Below are 22,006 nucleotides of genomic sequence, written 5' to 3' on the forward strand. Positions count from 1 at the left end.
CACCTGCATTCCCTCCTTGAATACCACCTCTGACCATCACCAGAAGTGGTTTAGCATCATAATGGTTGACATTCACAAACATGTTAAAGACGCATATTAAATAAAAAAATCGCACTTGATGATCCTCAATACTTTATTAATTTAAAACATTGTTCCAATAAATATGTACTAATAAACATAGGACACTCCATAAAACCTAAATAAAGACAATTACAAACCTGGCAATAAAGTAAAAACAGCATTTTTAACTGAGGTACATGCAGGGTCATTTAAGGCAAATTCAGTCAATTATACTTTTATAATGATTCCTGCCCACCTCAGGTGAGTTTTCCTTTAAAAACTAAAAAACAACAACAACAAAAAACAAATATACAAATGATGCTATTGAGTAGCTATTTTCCAGTTATTTATAACAAGCCCAGAGTGCAGAAGCCAACAATTGCTCTGGACAGAAAGTCTGTGCCTCACCTATGCTCCTGCTCTCTTAGTCAGGATCAGTTGCTGGGTGGTTTCTAGTTATAAGGCATAACTCTGTGCTTTGGTTTTTCCAGTTGTCTTTCACAAACTTCCTTTTCCCCAGTGGATGTAGCAAGACGTAACCCCCATACCTCAAACACACACTCACACAGCCAGGCCTTGCTTAGGCACAGATACAGCTTTGGGAGGAATAAAAAGGGCCTCCTCCTGTCAGCACAACTCCTGATTTACACCAGAATAACTAAGAGCAGGATGAGGCCCAAGCTAGTGCCTTAGCTTAAAAAACAACCAGATGTCAAACTGCACACTTCAGTTCAGATCCTCCAGGCTTTCCTGACAGGAAACCAAGAGTGAAGCCATTCAGCACTGAAACTCAACCAAGGCAAGCACTCCCTATGTCATTTGCTGACTTCTCTGTGATTACCGTGTAAACACTGTTATACCCATGTTTCCCTGCAAGGTAATTCAAGCTATTGAAAACATAAGGGTTTTCATCTTGGCTATGGGAGAAATACTTTCCAGCTTACAGATATTTGGTAGCTTATCTGTCTTTGGAGTATCAGGCTTCGTATCTAAAGGCTTATTTTCCAGTGTTATTTCAGAAAAAGAGAGGGGAAGAGAGAGAAACCTCAGCCTTTGATTTCCACTCTCAGTCATGCAGGTTGAGCTGCCACTGCCATGTCCCTGTCTTCTTTCGTCTCCAAGCTCCTGGTCAGAAAGGTAATGCCAGGGTTTGTGCTACAGACAAGGCTCAGGTCCAGCAGGGAAGCCAAAGGAGTCTGTTCTCATAGTGTTGTAGGTGCTTTCCATTATTGCAGGACTCATTTCAGGCCATGCTGTGTCTCCCGGTGTCTCCGTAAATCCACCTTTCTTTGGAAGCCTTTGCCACACAGATCACAGCCAAAGGGCTTGAAGCCTGTGTGCTTCCGACTGTGGGTGATGAGGTTGGAGCTCTGACTAAAGGCTTTTCCACACACCTGACACTTGTGAGGTTTCTCACCTGCAAGCAGGAGGTAGTAGAGAGAGGGTGTGAAAGAGGCAACATGCTGCTTACACAGGGTCAGAGCAAACAGGAAACGCACTCTGGGCCTTAGAGCTAATCAAAGCGATTCCTGGGTGATTACCAAAAAAAGTCATTCCTCCTAAAATCATGCAACTGTGAGCGCCAAAGCATTAGCTGAGCCTGCACTGCAGCTGAGCAAGCCTGGACCTGGTTGCATCTGCACTGCCCCAGTATAGTCCTAGCAACAGCTAGGCACAGAGCGCTTCCAGGACACTTGCGAACACATTCTTATTTAGCTGCACGGCCTCTATGGTATTTAAACTGGCTTTGTGGCCTAGGAATTCCTGGAAAGACCCCAGATCATGATGACTACCTGGTATCAATTATTATAGCATCAACATGGATGCAAGTGCAATAAATGGAGGTTGTTAAGCCAAACCAATGAGCTAGGGCTTGTCCCCAGTGGAATACAAGGGCCGTTGAGTGAACCCTGAAGGACAGGGTTCACCCAAAGATCTCTTCTCTCTCTCTCTCTGGTTCCCAGACTGAAATGCTAACAGTCACCTTCAGCAAGCCCTGAAGTTCCCCTGCAGGCAAACAATGGTAATGAGAATAAATTCATCTTCTGAACTACTCCCACAGAGGGTTCTGTGGAACAACTCCACTGGCCTCTAGGCGAGTAGGATCTCAATGTGTTTTCATAGTGTTTATTATCAAATAACGGATAAAAGGGAACCCCAACCACAAAACCAAGCCTGATTTTCAGAGTGACTTTGCACCTGCAGAGCTCACTAACTTCAGCTGGAGCAACTAGCACTCTGTACATTTGAAAAACAGATTCTTAGAAAAATAAAACCGTGTAAAATGTGCTGGAGGCTCAGTTCACAAGTGTATGTTGCGTCTGAAAGTGATTCCTGATTCTATTAAGGAGCTGGTTTTATGTCAGCAATTTGAAAGCCCAGGGACAGTTTCCAATCTCAGAATAATAATAAAAATAACATTTTTGGCCAATTCAGAATTTGGCTGAAATTCCACTTAATCAAGCCTCATTTGAAAAAGTTACTACAGAAATACTTCTTGCTTTTCTTCACCATCAGTTCATTTTCATCCAGCAGACACGTGGTAGAGAATCTTTTAAAGTAATAATTATTTTCCACTGCTTGTGGTCTAGAAAAAACACAAGCAGAGAGCACTATATATAATGCTATCTTTCTACATATTTGCCATTTTTATACTTCACCCTTGATATCTGCTGATATTCCACTCTCAGGAAACAGGATTTTGGTCATCTAAAGTTTGGGTTAGGCCAGTACAGCTACTATTTTATGCCTACAAATGTTTCTGTATCTCACATATCACTCATTTCCCTCTACTTCAAGTCATCAGTGCAGGTCTGAAAGGCAAGATTTACTTTTAAAGAACTTTGATAAACCTGCCTTCTCACTGAACAATATTTTTAAAACAATTTCCTTTGGTGATTCACCTGCACTTTATTAGTTTCCATGTTTATTACTAACAGTGAAACTCGAGAACTCTGCACCTCTCCTTGCATTCTGTATCAGACTGCAGCCGTTTCTCAGAAAGTCCGGGTGGAAGTGCAGACAATCAATCTCTGAACAAATATTTAGTCTAAGAGTTGGATCCTGGGACTGCCAGTTTAGTGTTTGACCTAGAGGAGGAGACTCCTCTTGTTCCTATTACAAATTGGTAGATCCTGTAAAAAGGGATGCTGCAAATTCCCTTATCATATTCCAGGGACCTCAGCTGTAAATCAAGGCCACATGAATATAATACTCTACAAATCATCTTACACAAAAGCGCTTTGAATAAACATTGGTGGATCCTATTAAGGGAACACTGATTGGATTGCGAGGATTTTGGTTATTTTGCAGCTGCTGTTCATGAAACCACATTCAAATCACCCTCATTTGCACAAGTAGAACTCAGATAGTGTGAACCGCAGCAGGGCAGTGAGAAGCATGGGGAGGTGCATGTGCTGTCCCAGCTAAGGAGGAACAGGCTGCTGCAGAGAGACCTCTTCAGAGACCTGTTCAGCTGGGGCTGAACAGCAGCACCTGCAGGGCTTACCTGTGTGAATGAAGGTGTGTTTCTTCATATCAGATTTCTGGTGGAACCTCTTCCCACAATACTGGCAGGGATAGGGCCGTGTGTCTGAGTGGATGAGCAGGTGGGTGGACAGAGTAGAAGATCTCTTAAAACTCTTGCCACAGATCTTACAATCAAAGCTACGTTCCTGCAGAAAGAGGAGCCCAAACATGCCCACATTACACCACGACAGAGATCCCACCAGTAACAAACTGGCCAGCAGCACATCAGTGTTGCCCCTCCTGCCTTAGACTTCCACTTCTCCAGAGAACAAACAGGAATGGCCTGAGGAGATGCTAAAACTGGCACGATGGCACCACATGGTAAAAAAGATTAAGTGTATCCTCTCCCAGTGCTCTGCACCACTTTTCACAAAATTAATTGAATAGCTCTTCCTGCTGGCAGGAATGGCCGGGTGGGAGCAGCCCCAGCTGGACAGAGTCCGCCAGCATATTTCAACGTGGGCCTAAGACATGATCACTCTGCTGGGAAGACCAACAGCAGCAGATCTGTTCCAAGGCCACCTCTCCACTCTACGCGGGAGAGTGAGTGCCAAGGTCTGCATAGCTCTCCTGGAAAATCTCCGTGGCAGGCTGATTTCTGCTGTAAGCATAACAACTAACTACATATTTCTATTTCCATTATAAATTCAAGTGAAAGGTACCTAGAGCACCTTGGGAAAACAGCTTTCTGGCTTACTACTTTAACAAATCAAACTAAATGCATTAAGGTTGCTGTCTTTCTCTCCTTTACCTCACACATGCATTTCTATCACTTTCTTCCACCATCTCTTCCTCCCACCCTTTATCTCCCTCTTCCTGATATGCTTTCATAGTCACCTTATTATATTTGGCTTTTTATGCACGCTCCCTGAAATGTTCTCCCCTCCATGGACTTAATATGCGGTGCTGCTCTTTTCAACATTATTTAATGGGTGATGAGATATTTCCCTTCATTGTGTGCCCTGCTGTTGCACACTCATGCAACTGTAAATAAGACAGTTAGCAAACAAACACTGCTGTAACTCTATCCTCCCAAACCCAATCTGAGGAAGGAAGATTTGCCAGGTTAAGTGGGTGGGTGAAGGGGAAATATGGCACAGTATCAGCAGGTGGAAAATGTTACAAATCCTCCTGCCAAAATTAACTACCATATTCTTTTGGTGTGTGACTCAGAGGGTGTCGAGACGGGTGAAGTCTGTGCTCTATACCTAACTGGTCGCTCAGATGTTCCCTGCAAAGACACAATGACTACAAACAATGGAAGATTCACTTATTTGGAGGACAGGGAGGAGAAAGAATGAGGAGAACTGTGTCAAAAGAAAGCATGGTGACTTGCTTTAGCTGTTAAAAAAGTACACACCCTTGTTACAGTTTACAGCTCAGAGAGTAAAAAATTATTTTTTATTATCTTTTACTTCTGGAGTGCCAAAAGAGACCTTTGCTTATTACACACATATGAAGTGAGGGGAATGGAAACAAAGTCTGTGTTCTTTAATCTATTGATTTGTTCCTACTCTTCTTTTGCTCCCTAGCTGCCCACCCTTTACTCTGCCTGCCACCATACCCTTCGCCCACAGCTCTCTGCTGCAGCCTGACCATACTTTCTTCCTCTCCTCAGCTTCAACGCCCACCTACTGCCCTGTGATTGCCTTTGTGGCCTGCCCAGTGCTGGCTGAAGCAAGCATCTGGCCCTGGCCTTCCAATTTTCATCCTGGCTGCTTGCCACGCTCTCACCTGCGAGTGCACGGCCTTGTGCTGCTCCAGGCTGACTGCATGGCCGAAGGTCTTGCCACACATGTCACAGGCAAAGGGCCTTGTGCCACTGTGTGAGCGGCGCACATGTACCTCAAGGCCATGCGGTGTGGAGAATACCTGAAGGGGAGAGAGTGTACAGGGTCAGGCTAGCCAGGGAGAAGGGGCTGGAAAAGAGTCAAACCAGAGTGTGAGAAAAAGGTCCCTACCTTGCTGCACTTGACACACTTGTAAGAGCCAGTGCTGATGAGCAATGGGCGGCACAAGAGGTCCGACTCCACTTTGATGTTGCCAGGCCCCTTCTCCTGCTGCAGCCCCGGCTGCGTCTCAGCATAGAGTCCAGGTGCTGCTGCTGGAGGCCGCTCGAACAGCCCTGGGCCTGGGGAGCCGAAGTCACCGTAAAGTCCAAGGGAAGAGCTACACTCTGCACCATAGAGGGCAGGCTCGGAGCCGCGCTCACAGAAGAGCCCCAGGGCTGAGGTTCGCTCCAGCGTCGGGCAGGGCCTGTAGCTTTGTACCAGGTGCCTCAGCTCAGAGCCCCCCAGGCTGCTCCACGCATACGGTTTGAAGGGCACTGAGAAGGGGGGTGCTTCATCCAGGGATGGACACACAGATTGCTCTGAGGCTGTGGAAACACAAGGGCATGGGAATTAGTGCGTTTCACAGTCCAGCCTCTGTTGTGGAGCAGAATCGGCTCAGCATCCAGACTTGTGGCAGAGCCAGACCCCTGTACTGCACATTAGAGCTGGCCCTTCACCCCCCATGGGAGGGCATTTTATATTGCTTCCAGTGCTAACTCCTCACCCGCTGCACCAGCCAAATTATTTAAAGCAACCACCAGTTTTGTCTGCCTCCATCTTTGGGTGCCCAGGTGCATAGACACTGATCTGACTGTTGAGATACTAAACAACTCGGTCTTCAACTTCCTTTGGTTTCATCTGCAGCTCCTCAGAAAAGCGTATGTATTATATCCCAGGCTGAGCATCACAGCTGACAGTCCAAATATCTAAGTTCTGATGTAGATCGCACCTATCCGTATTATAAAAATGACATCATAGAGGTGCCAAAAGAAGCAAGCGTGCTAAGATTTACCTGTTCAACACAACTAAAAATTGTTTCCTGTGCAATTTAATGTCCAAATCTAGTCTCTCAATTTCATGTAACAACTGCCTGCAACTGTACTAACTAAAGCATAATCGAAACAAAGGACAGCTTCTTCCTGAGGTGCTTGAATTTCACGTCTCACTTTAAAAAAAAAAAAAAAATGGAAAAGAAAAAGAAAATAAAAATAAATCTGAAATAAAATCATGCTTGTTTCAGATTCCTCTGAGGAAAGAAACTGAGTCCACCCAAAACATTGAGTTCATAAACACATTATGAAAATCACTGGTATAGACTGCATTAAAAATTGAAGTGACAAAGAGATTTTCCTATCAGCCATAATCAAAGCTATCTTCCACCACGACAAGCTCAGATGGCTTCAGCTGGCTTTAACAGCCTCACCTTTGGCAACAACATCTGACCAAGACAGTAGGTACAAGATGAATCACACTTGGTGGGGGCTTTAGCAGAGACTGATGCAATGGCAGGAACACAGCCTCTGAGATCAGCGTTTAACGGCACAAATGCTCAGGGTGCCTTGCACAGAGGAAAGCACAGTTGGGCAGGGAACACGGGTACCAGACCCCAGCTGTGTCTGCCAGAGATGGTGATTAACACCCGAGGTGCTCTGCTTTCACTTCACCACAAGAGTCAGCAGGGCTGGGAGAGTCAAATGTTTCCACTGGACAAATGTGTTAGCAAAACAAGGAAAAGATGAACAAATTAACTGCTCAAGTGCTGATGCCTTCACAGAGATATTGGCATCCCAATTGGGCTACCAGAATAATTTCCCCTAAGCAAAAACATGCACACTCACAATTGCTTGACTTTTGTCATTCTTGTCAGCTTGGCAGATCCCACAGCTTTAGCAGCCTTCAGCAAATCAAGATAACCCAGGGTGGGATAGGTAAAAGAGGCATGGTGTGTTAGCCTACCTGTTTAGGTAGGCTGATGGTCACTGAGGGTTACAGAAGGGAGTGAAAATAAGGCAAAAATCGAGTTTTGATTGACCTGTTTTCCTTCTTTTATATAGTTTCAGATGTTAACAGCCTCAAGTTCTGCCATTGCAATTACCAGTCTTTCGGTTGGAAATATATGCACACATACCAACTGGGACATTTGAACAGAGAGATGAAATCAAATTAGCTGACATGGTGCTGAGCATGATTTTTCCTGTTCTGCACTGACTGCAAAGTTGTGGTCAGCGTCACATCATCTATCTTTGTGTCTTTGCAACCAGTTTCAGTGTTGCCATCTCTCACGATTTTATCACAAGATTCAAAACTATCTTAAAGCTCCAGCTCTTGAAACTGCATGATTTCATCAGGCCCTCAGCTTTCCTTTTGTTTGCTTGTTCTTGTTGTAACTAATTTTTTCCCCTTAAAGTCAACTACTAGTCCAGACTGTAAAGAAAAGCACGAAAACATAGACCCTCAATATTTCAACACCAGAATTGAATATCCATAAGGTATTACTTACAATCTTGATCTCTGTGCCAGTCTGTTGAGAGAGAGAGGAGGGAAGGCTGACCTGATTTTTGAGCCCTCGGAATTGGCAACACTGGACATGTAAACGTTGCACCGCAGCTCAATTTGCGTGCAATGTTCCTTCCATCACCTCACACGCTTTGGAGACCTCGCAAGCACAAGTGCAGGGGAGCCACTCACGCTACACTGCCCAGGGGCAAGCTCAAGCCACTCAAGCCCCACATCCAGCGTCAAACTGTGCTCTGCTAGACTGCAAGGCAAAAGACATTGCTGTGTCTGCCTCTCCTCTGCTTCACAGCATCTAGCCTTCCACAGGGTGATCAGGGAGGGACTGACAGACTCTCCCTCCTCTTCCTAGCAATTCTGTGCAGCCGCTGGGAGAAGAAACTGTTCTTTTTTTGAAGACAAGGCAAACTCAACCTGAAATGGCTGGGAACTGATTGATACACACAGAAAGAAAGATTCAAAGGTCCACCTCCACAGATCAAAAACTACCACAATGACAATGGAATGACAACGCTATTATACTCAGTAAAAGGTATAAGCCCCTCCAAGACTCGAATATCAATTGGCTCATCAGACAATACCAATATACTGCTGCACAGAGTTATCAGGCAGTTTCTGGATATGCAAACGCGATTACAAACACACATAGAAAGCGAGGTTAAATAACAAAGTGATTTGCACTGACGGAGACAATGTATGTACAACGCCAACAACGCTGTAAAGGTACTGTATTGCACCTCTGTCTGCTCACTGGGATCAGCAGCACTGCATGCAAAGACAGACCCGAAATCTGGCTTTCACTGCACATCGAAGTGCAGCCTGCATCCATGTTTACTGCTGGAGATGAGGGGGTGACGGTACTGCTCGCTGCACCTGTCCTAAGCGTGATTTAGAAACATCATTTCACATCTGACCTGCCTGTGAAAGCACAGAAACCGTGCCCCACCCAGGCAAACACAACCATAAAAATCCAGAATCTCACCAGCACATCCTGCAGAAGTGACCTAGGCATAAATTCTGGCTTCAGACTGAATGTGACCAGGGCAGGGATTCGGGAGGAGCAGAGGGAGGAAGCCCGCCTACCTAATCCTGCTGCCGCTGCCTCAATCCTTAATGTAACAGCACCTCTCTCAACGTACTGAGGTTCCTTTAATGAAAGCTTTTTGTGCCAGGACTGGGCTTCCTGTACATTCCCTTGTCCCCTGTGAATGGGATCAGACAGTCCCAGGACTGAGCCCCTCCTCTAAAAAAACTTGATCTGGGGATGCATTTTGCAGAGGTACTTTTCCCAGGTAACTGGATGGGGGGCAGGGAGCTAATGAATCCCACAGCATGGGAAGAAATCAGTGAGGAGGAGGCAAAGGCAGAGCAGCCCTGGGAAATAGCTGCTCCATTTTATGTCTGTCTTTTAGACATCTTGTGAGAACGGTCTGTTTCCTACCAAGGAATTGTAATTATTTGGGGAATGAGGAGTGGGACCAATTCATTAGAATAAAAATTACACATTGTTATGCTTTGTGAAGAAATATTAGCAAAAGAGAGACTGTTGCATTCCTGCTTTTGGTCCAGTTTGTCATTTGCACAAACTGAAACTGTCCCGCGGCTGGCTATAACAATACTGTACTCCTGAACATTTTGAATGTCCCCTCAAAGGGCTTTAAAACTTTTAAAAGGGGCAGGGACTTTAAAAATGCAACTCCCCATCATTACAATCAGCTGTCGATATGCAAGGATGCTATAAAGATGAAGCAGGAAAATCAGTGAGGAAACAGGACAAAGTATTCGTTTGCTGACGTCTGCTGTCATTTTGTAAAGCTGAGACAATTTTTCCTTTGCTAAGATAGAAATTGTTCTTTTTTCAGACATCAATTTTTAACCAAAGCAATAAAAATGTGGGGTTTATATATACATATTTTTGTTATAAAATGTCAACGTTTTATTTTTAAACGAGATAAGTATTCACGCCAGGTTGGGGACAGCATCTCCCACTGCTCCAACCACATCAAAGGCAGGATGAGGGAGCTAGAGACAGGCGCTGCAGCCATAAGTGTGAGTTTCCTGGATTTGGGGTGTTTAAATCTGACTGACATTATTTTCACCTGGTTTTTACGAATGCGTTTTTAGAGAAGAAAAAAAAAAAGAGAGAAGAGAAAGAGAGAGAGGGAGAGATCCTTTTTATAGGCAAGAGACAAGAAAAAACCTCAAAGAGAGTATGGGAAAACGTCTAGCAGGAACACAAAGCGAACGCTGTTTACTACAGGTATATAAATAGCCACGTACAAATATTTACTGTATTAAAAACTATTTATCTGCTAAACATTAGGGTAGCAGGGCTCTGTAGAAAAATGCCGGGAACTTTCAAACATAACCAGCTTGCCTTTACCAATTAATCAGAAACAACAATAACAAAAAAAAAAAAAAAAACCAACACCCTGTGGTATCACGACTTTCGTACAGCCTGACCGTAACCCACGACTCCCTTAGCAGTGGGAGACAGGCTGGAAAAGCACCCCGAAAGAGAGAGGACACGAAAAGGAGCGGGAAAGGCAAATCCGTCCCTTCCACTCGCTTTCGACGGCGGCGCCCAGCACCCCGTGGCACTGCCCCACGGCACCGGCAGGCAGCCGGCCCCACACCAGGCGCTGCTCGCCCCGCTCCTACCTGGCGAGACGGAGGGCGAGGGCGGCCTCCAGAAGTCCTCGAACTCGGACACCCTGTCGCAGACGCTGCCCTCGCAGCTGGGCGCTGACTCGGAGGTGCCATCGGCAGCCTCGGTAAGGTGGGACTCCGGGGAGAAGCGGCGCTGGGACGGCTCCGGGTCGGGCAGGACGCTGCGGCACAGCCCGGCGCCCTCGGGGATCTTGCTGTCTGTGGGGAAGGGGAGGCGAGGGGCTGCTCAGTGCGGGGCGAACCGGCTGCGGCCTCCCCTCCCCGCCCTGAGCCCCTCCGCCTCCGGCCGGGTGCTGCGGGAAGCTCCCCGCCGGGTCCCGCAAGGCGAGACGCCCCTGCGGGGGTCTGCGCCGGCCGGCAGCGCGGTGCCGCCGAGGGAGCCCCTACCTGCGCAGATCTGGGCCAGCACCGTCTCCAGCCGCAGGCCGTAGTCATCGTCGGCGGAGCGGGGCTGGTGGTAGCTGTGCGCCTTCTTGCTCTTCACCAGGAAGGACCTCGGCATGGTGGGTGCTGGCGCGGCCGCGCTCCGTCTCCGAGCGGCCGGGCACGGCGGCGGCGTCGAGCGTCACCCCCGGGCGTCCCGCGGGGCGGCAGCGGGGAGGCGACCTGCGGGGAGGCGCCGAGCCCGCCGCTCAGGGCCGGGGGCCGGCTCGCAGGTGGCGGCGCGCAGGTGGCTGCGGCCGCCGCCCCCGGCCCCCCCGCCAAGGGGCCGCTCCCGAGCTTCAGCGGGAGCACCGAGCGCCGGCGGCCGTCCCAGCGGCTGAAGCGGGAGCGGCGCCGGCCGCACGCCCTCCCCGGGCCGCCCCGTCCGTCCCCAGCAGCCCCCGAGGGGCAGCGCAGCGCGGGGCGGCCGCCGCGACCGGCGGGAGGCGGGCTGGGAGGGTGGCTACAAAACCGCCGCCAACCCCGACGGCTGCGGCGCTCCCCGCCGTCGGAGGGCCTGATTCACCCCCAGCGCAGCAACGTGAAAACGAACGAGGCGGAATGGGAGCCCAGGCCCGCGGCTGCCGGCGGCGCGACGCCTCGCAGCTGCGGGCACTCAGCGACGGGGCCGGGGGGGGCGAGGTGGGAAACGTCGGGGGGGCCCCGCCGGGAGGACGGGAGCGGGGCCGCCTCCGCCGGCTTCTGCGGGCCGCGGCGGGGCGAACCGAACCGGCCAGCGCTTCGGCCTTGGCAAAGAGCCGCCTCAGGTCGCGTCCGTCGGGCTCCTTCCGAGGGCTCGCAGGCTTTTACTCAGCTCCTCCAGCTGCGAGAGAGCGAAGGGAAAGGAAGGGAAGGGGCCCGGGCCCGTCCCCCGCGCCCCGGGGCTGCCCCGCACGAGGCGACCCGCGCCGGCCCCCGGCACTCGACGGGGGCAGGGCTGGGAGGCGCCGCCCCCGGGCACGGCGCCGGGCGAGCGGCTGGGAGCGGCGCTGCCCCGACCCACCTGCGCCGCCGTTCATCCTTGAGCGGGGCGGGGGGCGAGAGATCAAAGCGGCCCCGGCACTAACGGCAGCCACCGGGGGCACCGGGAGGGGGGGCTCGGCGCGGCGGGGCCGCGTGCTGCCGGCCCGTCGGGGCGCTCCTCCCTCCGACAGCCCAAGGCCGGGGCCCGTGGGATGGCGAGGCCCGGGCCCACCTGCCCGACGGCCGCCGCTGTGGGGGCGCGGGGCCGGAGCCTCCCCGAGCCGCTGAGGGCCGGGGGCGAGCTGGGCAGAAGGGGCGCTGCCGCCCGGGGAGGGAACGAGGAGCGCTTACCCATCTGGAGGGGCGACGGGAGCCGGGCTGCACAGGTGGGGGTTTGCGCCGCAGCCTGCTCGTTTGGGTGACTTTAAATTTAGCCTCCCTTTAAGGAGCGATGGTGCTTGAATTGGGTTGTTTTTTGGTGTCTTTTTTTTTTTTTTTTCTGTCTCTCTCAACTCCTTCAGAGCTCGGCCCCCTAAACCACAAATTCCACTTCCTGAGCGTTAGGAGCTTCTGAAAAAAAAAAAAAAAAAAAAATTTAAAAAAAACCAAAGCCTCACAAATCAGCACCGTTCCCCTTCCTCTCTCCTTTTTCCTTAAATGAAAATGTCTTACCGTATTCCACCTCACAGGGCCCGCTGAAGTGACATCAAAGTGTCACTGGAGTGGGGCGTTTCATTTCTCTCGGGGTTCTGCTCTAGAAATTACACACATCTATCTGAACTATTCTTGGATCCCCTCCGACTTCCGCAACGAGAACAAGTCACAGATTCACAACACAGATTGACTCGGCGCAGGCACAGGCAGAGGGCAGGGGATGGAGGAGCCGGCCCCGGCCCCGGCCCCGCCGAGCCGGCCGCGGGCAGCATCGCCCCGCTCGGCCCCGCGCATAACGGGGCTAAGGCAGGGCCTGGGCACCGGAGACCTCCCCTAGCCTAGAAATAACTTGTTGTGGAAAACTCTTTCGGGATAAATACGCCCAACAGCGCTGAAAATACCTAAAGCCCCAAGCCTGGAGGTTTGCTCATTTCCCCTCGGATTTAGGTAATGGTTAAATATGGAAGGGGTAGGCGAGGTCCCCCCGGCCCCCCTCCTGCGGAGGCCGCTGCCGCCTGCCAGCCATCGAGGGCCGGCGGGGAGCGGCGCCGGGCGGGACGGCAGCGGGGGCGGCCGGGGGCTGCCGCGGCACCCCCGGGCTGGGCTGGGCTGGGCGGGGGGAGCTCGCCCCGCTCCGCCCCCGGCCGCCCCCCGCACGCCGTGCTCCAGGCCCGACGGGTCCCCGACGCCCGGCTCTTTGTGCGGCGGCGGAGGGGGGGGGGGCGGCACCGCTTCGCCTTGCGCAGCGCCTGAGCCACCCCGCAGGGACGAGGCAGGAGCAGCCGCCGGCCCCCGGAGCTCGGTGCCTTGGCGGAGCAGGTGCTTTCCTCCAGCAGACACCGAGAAATTACTCACTTTGTGCCCGAGAGGGACACGGCACTAACCTGGCTTCCCAAAACCTAGCTGAGCAAGCAAACACCACCACGAAAAAGAAAGAAAAAAAAAACACTCTCCAACCTTTCGAAGGTTGTGTGTGGTAGTGACACAGAGGAAGTCGAAGCACACGCCTGACACGTCGCCCTTAACACATTTATTAGTGCTGGAAAGTTCCTGGTGCTGGGCACAGCACTTTTGCTTACGGCAGCGGTGCGCCGCGGTCTCCTGGCTGCACTTTGGGCTGCTTACGCTAACTCTGAAAATCATTCACGCCGTCGGTTTTAAAAATAAATGATGGAATCAGTAGAAATAACTGGAACTACTCGGTGCAGTTTCATGTACGCGTTGCTGTCACTTTCTGTAAAGCCATCTCGTTACCTTCCGCAGCGGGACCGTGCGCGGATGGCCCTTCGCCTACCTTTTCGAGCAGCCCTTTGGCTGCGCCTCACGAAAGCAGCAGAGCGCGTCCCGGGGCGCTGCTGCTCGCGCTCCCGAACTGCTCTGGCCCCGGGACAAGCAAACGCGCACCCCTCCGGGGAGCCGCGGCCAAGCTGTACGCGCGGCTTACCCGAACGCGGGAACACGGCTTCGTCCCGTGGTGCGCGGGGCCATCCCGCGCCTGGACGCTCCCCGCCTGCCCGTCGAGGACGGGGAAAACGGAGCGCGGGCAGCGCCCGCCAGGCCCAGCCGAGCCCCGCGGGAGCCCGGGGCCGGCCTGGCTGGGGCCCGGCCGCCTCTGGGCACCCCCCGGGGCTGGCGCCGCCACAGGCGCTGCGAGCACGTGCCGCGGGCCGCGGCGCGAGGCGGGAAAATGGCCGCCGCCCCCTCAGCCCTGAGGGGAGCCGTTGCGGGCGGGCAGGCGGCAGCCCCGCCCCGCTCCCGGTAACCTTTAAGAGGGTGTATGCAGCGGTCACTGTTAGAGCTGGGTGAAAATGCCAAATATTCTATATCCCAGTGTGAAAATGCCAAAAGCCAATCATCCTGAATTGGCAGAGATGGAATTCATGTGAAATATAAGTCATGGGAGTGGAGCTGGACTTAACAGAACTTCCTAATGCTCCCCCCAAAAAGGTAAAGGATGTGTAATATTCAAAGTTAACCATGAAAACTTGTAAGACACAGTTAATGCAATGTAAGTACACGGTTATTACCCCATTGTGACAAAAGAGAGGAAATCAATAAAAGGATAGGTTTAAATAATCAATAACAAATGAAAGGGGGGGGGGTTAGTGTGGGATTATATTACAGCTGTGTTTAAGAGAGCTACTTGATGTAATTTACTGCACTGTTCACAGCAGCTGCCTGACATCACCCCTCGAGCTAAGAAGACATCATATAAGGAAGCAAAGGTGATGGGATGCACACGAGATCTTCATGGGCAGAAGTGATGAGACTGTAGAGAGGAAGGAGTTGAAGAGCTGGATTTGACAGGTTAGCTGCTTGGTACGTTGGGGAGAAAAAGCATTTTTTTATCTGTAGAAGTCAGGATTGGGAACAAGCAGCAGGAGCTCATGAGTAACATCCATACTTCAAAATGATAAAACCTGAGATCACAGACCAGTTTCACTAGGAGAGGCTGCTAGAACTTGTAGCACTGCACATTATCTTGGGAAGTGTCTTAATTTTTATAATAACTTTTGGTAATATTTATTTATTTTTAATCTATTTCCTGTTTATTGTCTTCTGGGTTTTTGTTGTTGTTTGTTTTGTTTCTCCCCCCAGTGGCCACATAACTTTATGTTTCTCCTTGTGGCATAAAAATGTGCTGTAAATATGTGAGACGTTAATCATTGATTTTGATAGTAGTTTTTCAGATCACTGGGGAAACCAAAGTAACTTCATCTGCTGCTCTCAGAGCAGATTAGAAAAATAATGAACACTGTGAGCACAAACTGGAGACAGACAGTGTTAGTAAGCTGGGGTGTTGAAGACTGGGATGAAAAAAGTATTCCAGCTTTGGGAAGGAGTAGACCCAGAACTTACCTCTGTTATTGCATACAAAGGAGAAATATTTTGTGATGAGGGTGGTGAAACACTGATAGGTTGCTCAGAGCTGTGGATGCCCCATTGCTGGAAGTGTTCAAGGGCAGGTTGGTTGTGGCATTGAGCAATGTGATCTAGTGAAAGATGGCAGGGGGTTGGACTAGCTGTTCTTTACAAGCCCCTTCCAACCTACCCCGTTCTATGATTATGACCAGAAGCAAGTCAAATCAGTGGGTTGCAGAATGTAGACTGTGCAAAATGGTCTCAGAAATTTTATTTCTAGTAGAGGGGGACCAGATATTTCAGTCACTTATGTAACAGTATACATACAACTCAAAGTGTATGCCACATTGCATTTGTATTTCATAATTTTGAAATGAGGTATGCATTCTTGGAAAGAGAAGGTGTTACACTGTTATATTTTGGATCTAGCATGTATATGGTTGTATCTGAGTCAATCAGTGACCATGTATGTTTAGTCATATGTACGTTACCATGTTTGCTCCACTCTAAGAAGCTGAAACTTCTCGCTATTTAGAATTTATATTGAAAGGCAATTTGTGGTGTGCTTTTCATTCCACCATTCAGAGTCTCCCGTTCTAAAGACTACTGTATGAATTTATTTAATTGATTTTTCTTGTCTTCAACTAGTTTGTAAAAATAAACCGAAACTTCAGAGCCTTATATTGATGTAAGCAATATATATTATTGATTATATCATCTTATATTGATGTATTATACTGATAAGAGTATTTCAGAGAACAAAATAAAACAATTAAATCTAGAAATCCAATAGTTAACACACAGCTTTTTCCTTCCCTCTCAACACACACAGATTCAGTAGCTGGTGCATAATTAAACTTAACACTGTAATTTCTACCTAGATTGTACTAACCACTATTTTATAGCTTGAATCCTTTTTCTTTCTTTCTTAGTCTTTGGGACTAGCCTAATGACTCCTAGGAAATTTGCATTCTCTTACATCAAAATGTGTAACACTTTGCTCCTCTGCAAGTAAAGGAATTAGCAGCACATCCATTCTAAAATGTGAATATTTTTATGCTAACATATCTTCAGGTCACTACCTTAAAATACATTTTTTGTATCGTTTCACTCAAAGTCAATAGCATGGTGTCTGATATAGAACAGTGATTACATAAAAACAACAACAGAACCCCAAAACAGAGAAACATGCAATTCCTTCTGTGCTGCTATTCCACATGCTATTCCACAAAAGGGCTGAGTAGTGATAAAGTACAGTATTAAATGATTTACAAAATGATTTTGTTAAATTTATGCTAACATCTCTCTTTTTTTAATAGTTGATAGGAATTTATTTCAGTGAAAATTATATAGGAATCCACATTCATGGTTGAGAACCGAATTTAGTGTGAAATAATACTTTGTTAATATGTACAGAGATCAGGCCTGCATTTTGTCAAAAACAAAGAATCACAGAATATCCCGAGTTGGAAGGGACCCACAAGTCCATCAAGTCCAACTCCTGGCTGCCCACGGGACCACCCAAAAATCAGACCTTATATCTAAGAGCATTGTCCAAATGCTTCTTCAGCTCTACCAGGCTCGGTGCCGTGACCACTGCCTTGGGGAGCCTGTCCCAGTGCCCAACCACCCTCTGGGTGCAGAACTTTACTCTAACCCCCAGCCTGACCCTCCCCTGTCCCAGATCCATGCTGTCCCCTCGGGTCCTGTCGCTGTCTCCAGAGAGCAGAGCTCAGTGCCTGCCCCTTTGCTCCCCCCGTGAGGGAGCTGCAGGCCGCCATGAGGCCTCCCCTCAGCCTGCTGTGCTCTCGGCTGAATAAACCAAGGGACCTCAGTTGCTCCTCATATGTCTTCCTCTAGACCCTTCTCTGTCTTTGTAGGCCTTCTTTTGAAGTTCTTTAATTGTTTTATGTCCTTCTTATATTGTGGCACTCAAAAGTGCACACAGTGCTCGAGGTGAGGCCATACCAGTGCAGAGTTGAGAACGGTCACTTCCATTGACCAGCTAGCAATGCTGTGGCCAACATGAAGAAATCAGTTGAGCCTTTAATGTATGTAATAGATGCTTCTTGCCCTCACAGATATACTTGCTCCCAATTACTCATGTTTTTACTTTTTAACAAATATTATGAAGTCCTAATTTTTTATTATTACAGTAAGCTAAATAAAAGGGGTCCATGACTATCATGTGATTCATCAAACAAACATGCCTAAAGTAAGAAGTGGTCTAATAATAAACGCTATCAAGTCCTAAAATATGAATTCCCTTAGCCTGGAGGAATAAAAAACCTATAAATATTGAAGCTTTTGTAACTAATGAAGAAACTTGATTATGACACTGAGGAAACAGAACCATTTTTACTGCCAAACACAAAATAGAATTTACATGGAAACTGTGGATGGCAAGGAATCCTCTTTTCTTGCCTTACCTAAATGCCCTCTCAATAGCAACACTTACATATTCCATAATTCTAAGTTTTTATGTTTACATGGTGTTTATTTCTTTTTAATTTTCATATACAGATTGAGCTCTTGCAGCCTGCATGTAGCAAACCAGCACATCTAAGAGAAGTGCAAAGCTTCTTTAGAAGATCATGCAAGCAAGGTCATGATAATGTAGCATAATATGCCTTCTTTATCAATCTACTAATAAATACATTATCTGTGCTGCTAATTATTTGCCATTATTCAGGTACATATTCAAATTGTAATATACACAGGCAAAGACATTAGTATCATTTTTGGCAGAGTATCAGAGGAAAAGTATGACAAGCCTGAACAGCCTCTGTGGGGTTGCTGTCTGAGGATATTGTGTGTCTGAGTCTTCTGAAGCTGTAGCACATCAACCATTCGCGCTCATCTCTAGAACGGATGCAACTGGCTGGATAAAGCCTTTTGCTTTTCCCTTAGTATTTCTATTTATGCTATTATTCAGTATCTGTTATAATATTATTAACATACATAGAAACACAGAAGTTCAGGAAATAAGCCTTGCCACCTAATCTCATTTACTATCACTTGAACAGTAAGGCAGTTACTGCAAAATCATAACACTCCACTGTTCAAACAGACAGAATTTTTATGGCACTCCAGCTGAATTTTATTCCTGTCACTTCATGTATACAGCATTGCCTCTAAGAGAGGCTTGCAGCTGGTATTGATGACAGGCAACAAGACATTTGTCACCTATTCTCCTGGGCAACAATTGCCCAGGTGCAAAATAAGTTACCAGATGCTCATTGGAAGGGGAAAAAAAAAACCTGTTACTTGCTAGCAAACAGCATGGCTTGTCTCTGCACACCTGAAATTTCTAGCAGTGATCAGGACCAAAGTCAAACTAACCCTCCTCAGAGGTGGCAATTTCCGTAAGTTACACTGGGAACAATGTAGTCATTGGTAAGATGGAGTACTACCTGCAGAAATACCAGAGCAAGTCAGGAGCTGCAGAAGTAGGTAAACTTGGAATGTCTTCCACCTGCTTTTAGATTTATATTGCATCATACTTAGACAGATTTTTCAGTTGAGAGGCCCAGAAGGTGCTTTTTCCATTCAGCCTTCTCTATCATTCTTTGAAGTTTTTTTCTCCTCACTTTTGCTGTTTTTCTAAGGACTCATTCAGAAGATATTCAAACATCTTCAGCAGTATACTTCTACAGTTCCATGATTTTAAGCAGCTACACTGCTTCTCACAAGTAACAAAATGTGCTATCAGTACCAACCTGTGGCTTATTTTTGAATAAAATCGTTGCAAACATTGCTAGAAAAGAAAACAAGTCTTAAAAATTGTTAGTTATATATGATGGCAATAACTCTTAAAGAGATTCTTAACTAGAAGGTGCCTCAGAGGGTAAGTGTTCATATGACCATATTAGAAGATGTTCTGTTCAAGAACTAAGGGCCATGTTACTTGATCACAGTTTGAAGGAGGGTGAAAGCAGAACACTCAGCACTTACAGCTTTGATGAATTACAGCTATTTTGGTGACAGGACCTATGTCAGTAGATAGATGGCTCTGCCACACGAGTAATTTTTCACCTTATATGAACTACCACTCTAATCCAGACCAAGAGAAACTACATGGTAACTCAGGACTGTAGCTTAGAAGTGACTAAACAGTAAATGCTACAACCTTGTTAAATCATGAAAAATTTATTTTCATTACATATATATGAAGGTAAAAGATTTCAGTCAATAGTGTTTTGAACAAGCATTTCAGTTAGACATAAACCTGTTAGTGTAGCTAGGCTGAAACTAAATGTAAAGTTAGTGTTTTGCTTTTATTTAGTAATTCATTTCTAGTGTGTATATACAGAATTCATTTTCCAGGTAGAATACCAGAGACAGTCATATTGCAACATTTACATTCCTCGTATAAAATGGTATAATATACATTTTCAGCTTGGTGCAGATATATAAATATGTACAAAATAAACATTATTGTAGTTAATATATTCAGACCGGGTATTATTTAGCAACATCGAAAGCAGATGCACATAAATTTAAGTGAAAATGGGGAAAAACACTTTTATGACATTAGTGACTAGTATTTACACATATGAAGTAGTACAGATAAAGGCTCCTCTTTCAAGCCTTCTGTGGGCATTCAGTAACTTTAGTAAAACAAAAGTAATTGAGAAGCATAATTATATATATGCCATGATCAGATGGTTTATTAGGGTCCATCTTGATCACAAATGGATAACAATGTAAAACATACACATTTGTTCAGAGCATAAAATATTGCACAAGAACAAATAATTTTGAGGAAAATAACCCCCGTGCTTGTGAACAGCAAGAAGGGTTCTTATGCATTAAAGAAATTATGTATTTGTAGTTTCTAAAATAAGGAACATTCTGTAATACTGTCAGAACTGTCATCCATTAACTTCCTTCCAGCTTCTTATGGCAATGGTATATCATTAGCAAGATTTGGCAAAGAGAAGGCAGACAGACAGTACATGTGTATATTTATCACAGTCCAGACCAGATTCAGTAGTTACCTAAACCGACTGCTGGATACTTTCAGTTACCTGACAATCTAATCCTTAAAGAAATAGAAAAGTCTTCAAATGCTAGTCACAGTGATAATCACACAGTAGTAGAGTAAGATTCCATTCTCCTCTGCTTGGAAATCATCTTGTCTGAATTCCCAGTCTGGAGGTCACTTTCCTCAGCATCACTGTCACTGCTGTCTACAACTGTGTGATCCAAAGCCATCTGACCAGTCCTCCTGTGTAGATGAAAGTTCACCCCACTCTCCTGTATGGAGTTAGTTATAAAATCTTCATCAGAAGAATGAAATGATTCATCATCTCCTGTGAAATGGTTGACAATGTGAATCCCATCAAAAGTGGGCTGGTCTGAGAAGCCTCTCTGGCCTTTCAGGCATTTGATCTGTTTAAAAAAAAAAAAAAAAAAGTGGAATTCAGCAATTAAACAGAGCTAAAGAGTCTGACAGTAAAAAAACAAAACAGAATCATCCAACAACATTCTCAAGAAGCATCTCCACATTGAAACCTTACTTAAATTAAAGGCTATAAGTAACATATTTGGTGATAACTTCTAAAAGAGAACAAAGCAACTTCTCATTTCTGGCTGTCTAATCAGAGACATTAATAGAATGTCTTTGACAGTACTTGGAGTTTTCAAAAGTTCTCCTCTTACCCCCAGACTATTTCAGTTTTAAGGCTTAATAATCAAGGTATGTAGAATCACAGATGACAGATTCCTCCAGGCTGTTTACTGGATCTTTAATATCCCCACAATGTTGACTTATGGTTACTTTTCTAGAGTGGATAATTCATTTTCACAGCACTTTTGGCCTTCACATCTCACACCTTTAAAGCTTCATACTTTCCCTTATCACCTGACTTCTCACTTGAGAAAAGCCCTCTCACAACCCTAAACAGAAGGATCCCAAGGAAATATTGCTAGTTTCAAACAGCCATAGAAAAAAACAGAATATACTTAATTTTAACTACACTGCAACATCATGGCTTTTTATTATCTAGTTCAGAACTGGGGAGATTTCAGATCAAGACTACAAGACAAGCTTCTCTTCATACAGCATAAATCCTAATTTTATTTTTTTCAATTTTAGGAGAACAAATGAGAAAAAAATATTCTCAGTCCGCAGACAGATGGTAATAGTAATTCAAAATGCACTTTCAAGTTAAGTTATTTAACCATGTATTCAAGATATTCAAAAGTAAAACCTAAAGCTCTAGAGTCTGGCAAGTTAAGTTCCCCTCTTAATTTAAATCAAAATAAACACTGCTCACTGAAGACCTTCATGACTTTTTTTTTTTTTTTTTTTTTTTTTTTTTTTTTTAAGAATTTCACTTCTGCTGGCTTTTAGTAACAATCATCTCAGGGTCAGTCTGACAATTCAAGACTATTATGATAAAAAAAAATAAAGATGCAGAAGAACATTAAAAGCATTACATAAAATTCCTAACATCACAAAGTTTAAGAAGGAAGATAAATGAAGTGCTATTTTG

General features: G+C 46.6%; 2 protein-coding genes and 1 long non-coding RNA gene across 14 annotated transcripts in view; 1 reads left to right on the top strand and 2 right to left on the bottom strand.

Moving 5' to 3' along the window:
• Positions 1-115: 115 nt before the first annotated feature.
• GFI1 (growth factor independent 1 transcriptional repressor) lies at positions 116-13,546 on the bottom strand. Its single transcript, XM_084528322.1, has 8 exons — positions 13,529-13,546; positions 12,342-12,560; positions 10,992-11,210; positions 10,596-10,802; positions 5,550-5,965; positions 5,323-5,460; positions 3,569-3,734; positions 116-1,477 (listed from the first exon to the last, which is right to left on the bottom strand). The coding sequence occupies exons 3-8, from the start codon at positions 11,104-11,106 to the stop codon at positions 1,299-1,301; spliced, it is 1,221 nt and encodes a 406-aa protein (XP_084384448.1). The 5' UTR covers positions 11,107-11,210; positions 12,342-12,560; positions 13,529-13,546; the 3' UTR covers positions 116-1,298.
• Positions 13,547-14,413: 867 nt separating this feature from the next.
• Positions 14,414-20,431, top strand: LOC311440860. Its single transcript, XR_014695636.1, has 2 exons — positions 14,414-14,591; positions 14,819-20,431. It is a non-coding gene; the product is annotated as an uncharacterized lncRNA (long non-coding RNA).
• Positions 19,637-22,006, bottom strand: part of EVI5 (ecotropic viral integration site 5) — a 75,264-nt gene continuing 72,894 nt past the window's right edge. For all 12 annotated transcript variants that reach the window (XM_084528319.1, XM_084528309.1, XM_084528315.1 and 9 more), the window contains one exon: positions 19,637-20,900. In XM_084528319.1, the coding sequence (XP_084384445.1) occupies positions 20,595-20,900 (306 nt within the window). In that variant the 3' untranslated portion in view covers positions 19,637-20,594. The remainder of the gene's footprint in view (positions 20,901-22,006) is intronic.

Source organism: Aythya ferina (genome assembly GCF_964211825.1).
Source record: "Aythya ferina genome assembly, chromosome: 8".
In the NCBI taxonomy this organism is placed as follows: domain Eukaryota; kingdom Metazoa; phylum Chordata; class Aves; order Anseriformes; family Anatidae; genus Aythya; species Aythya ferina.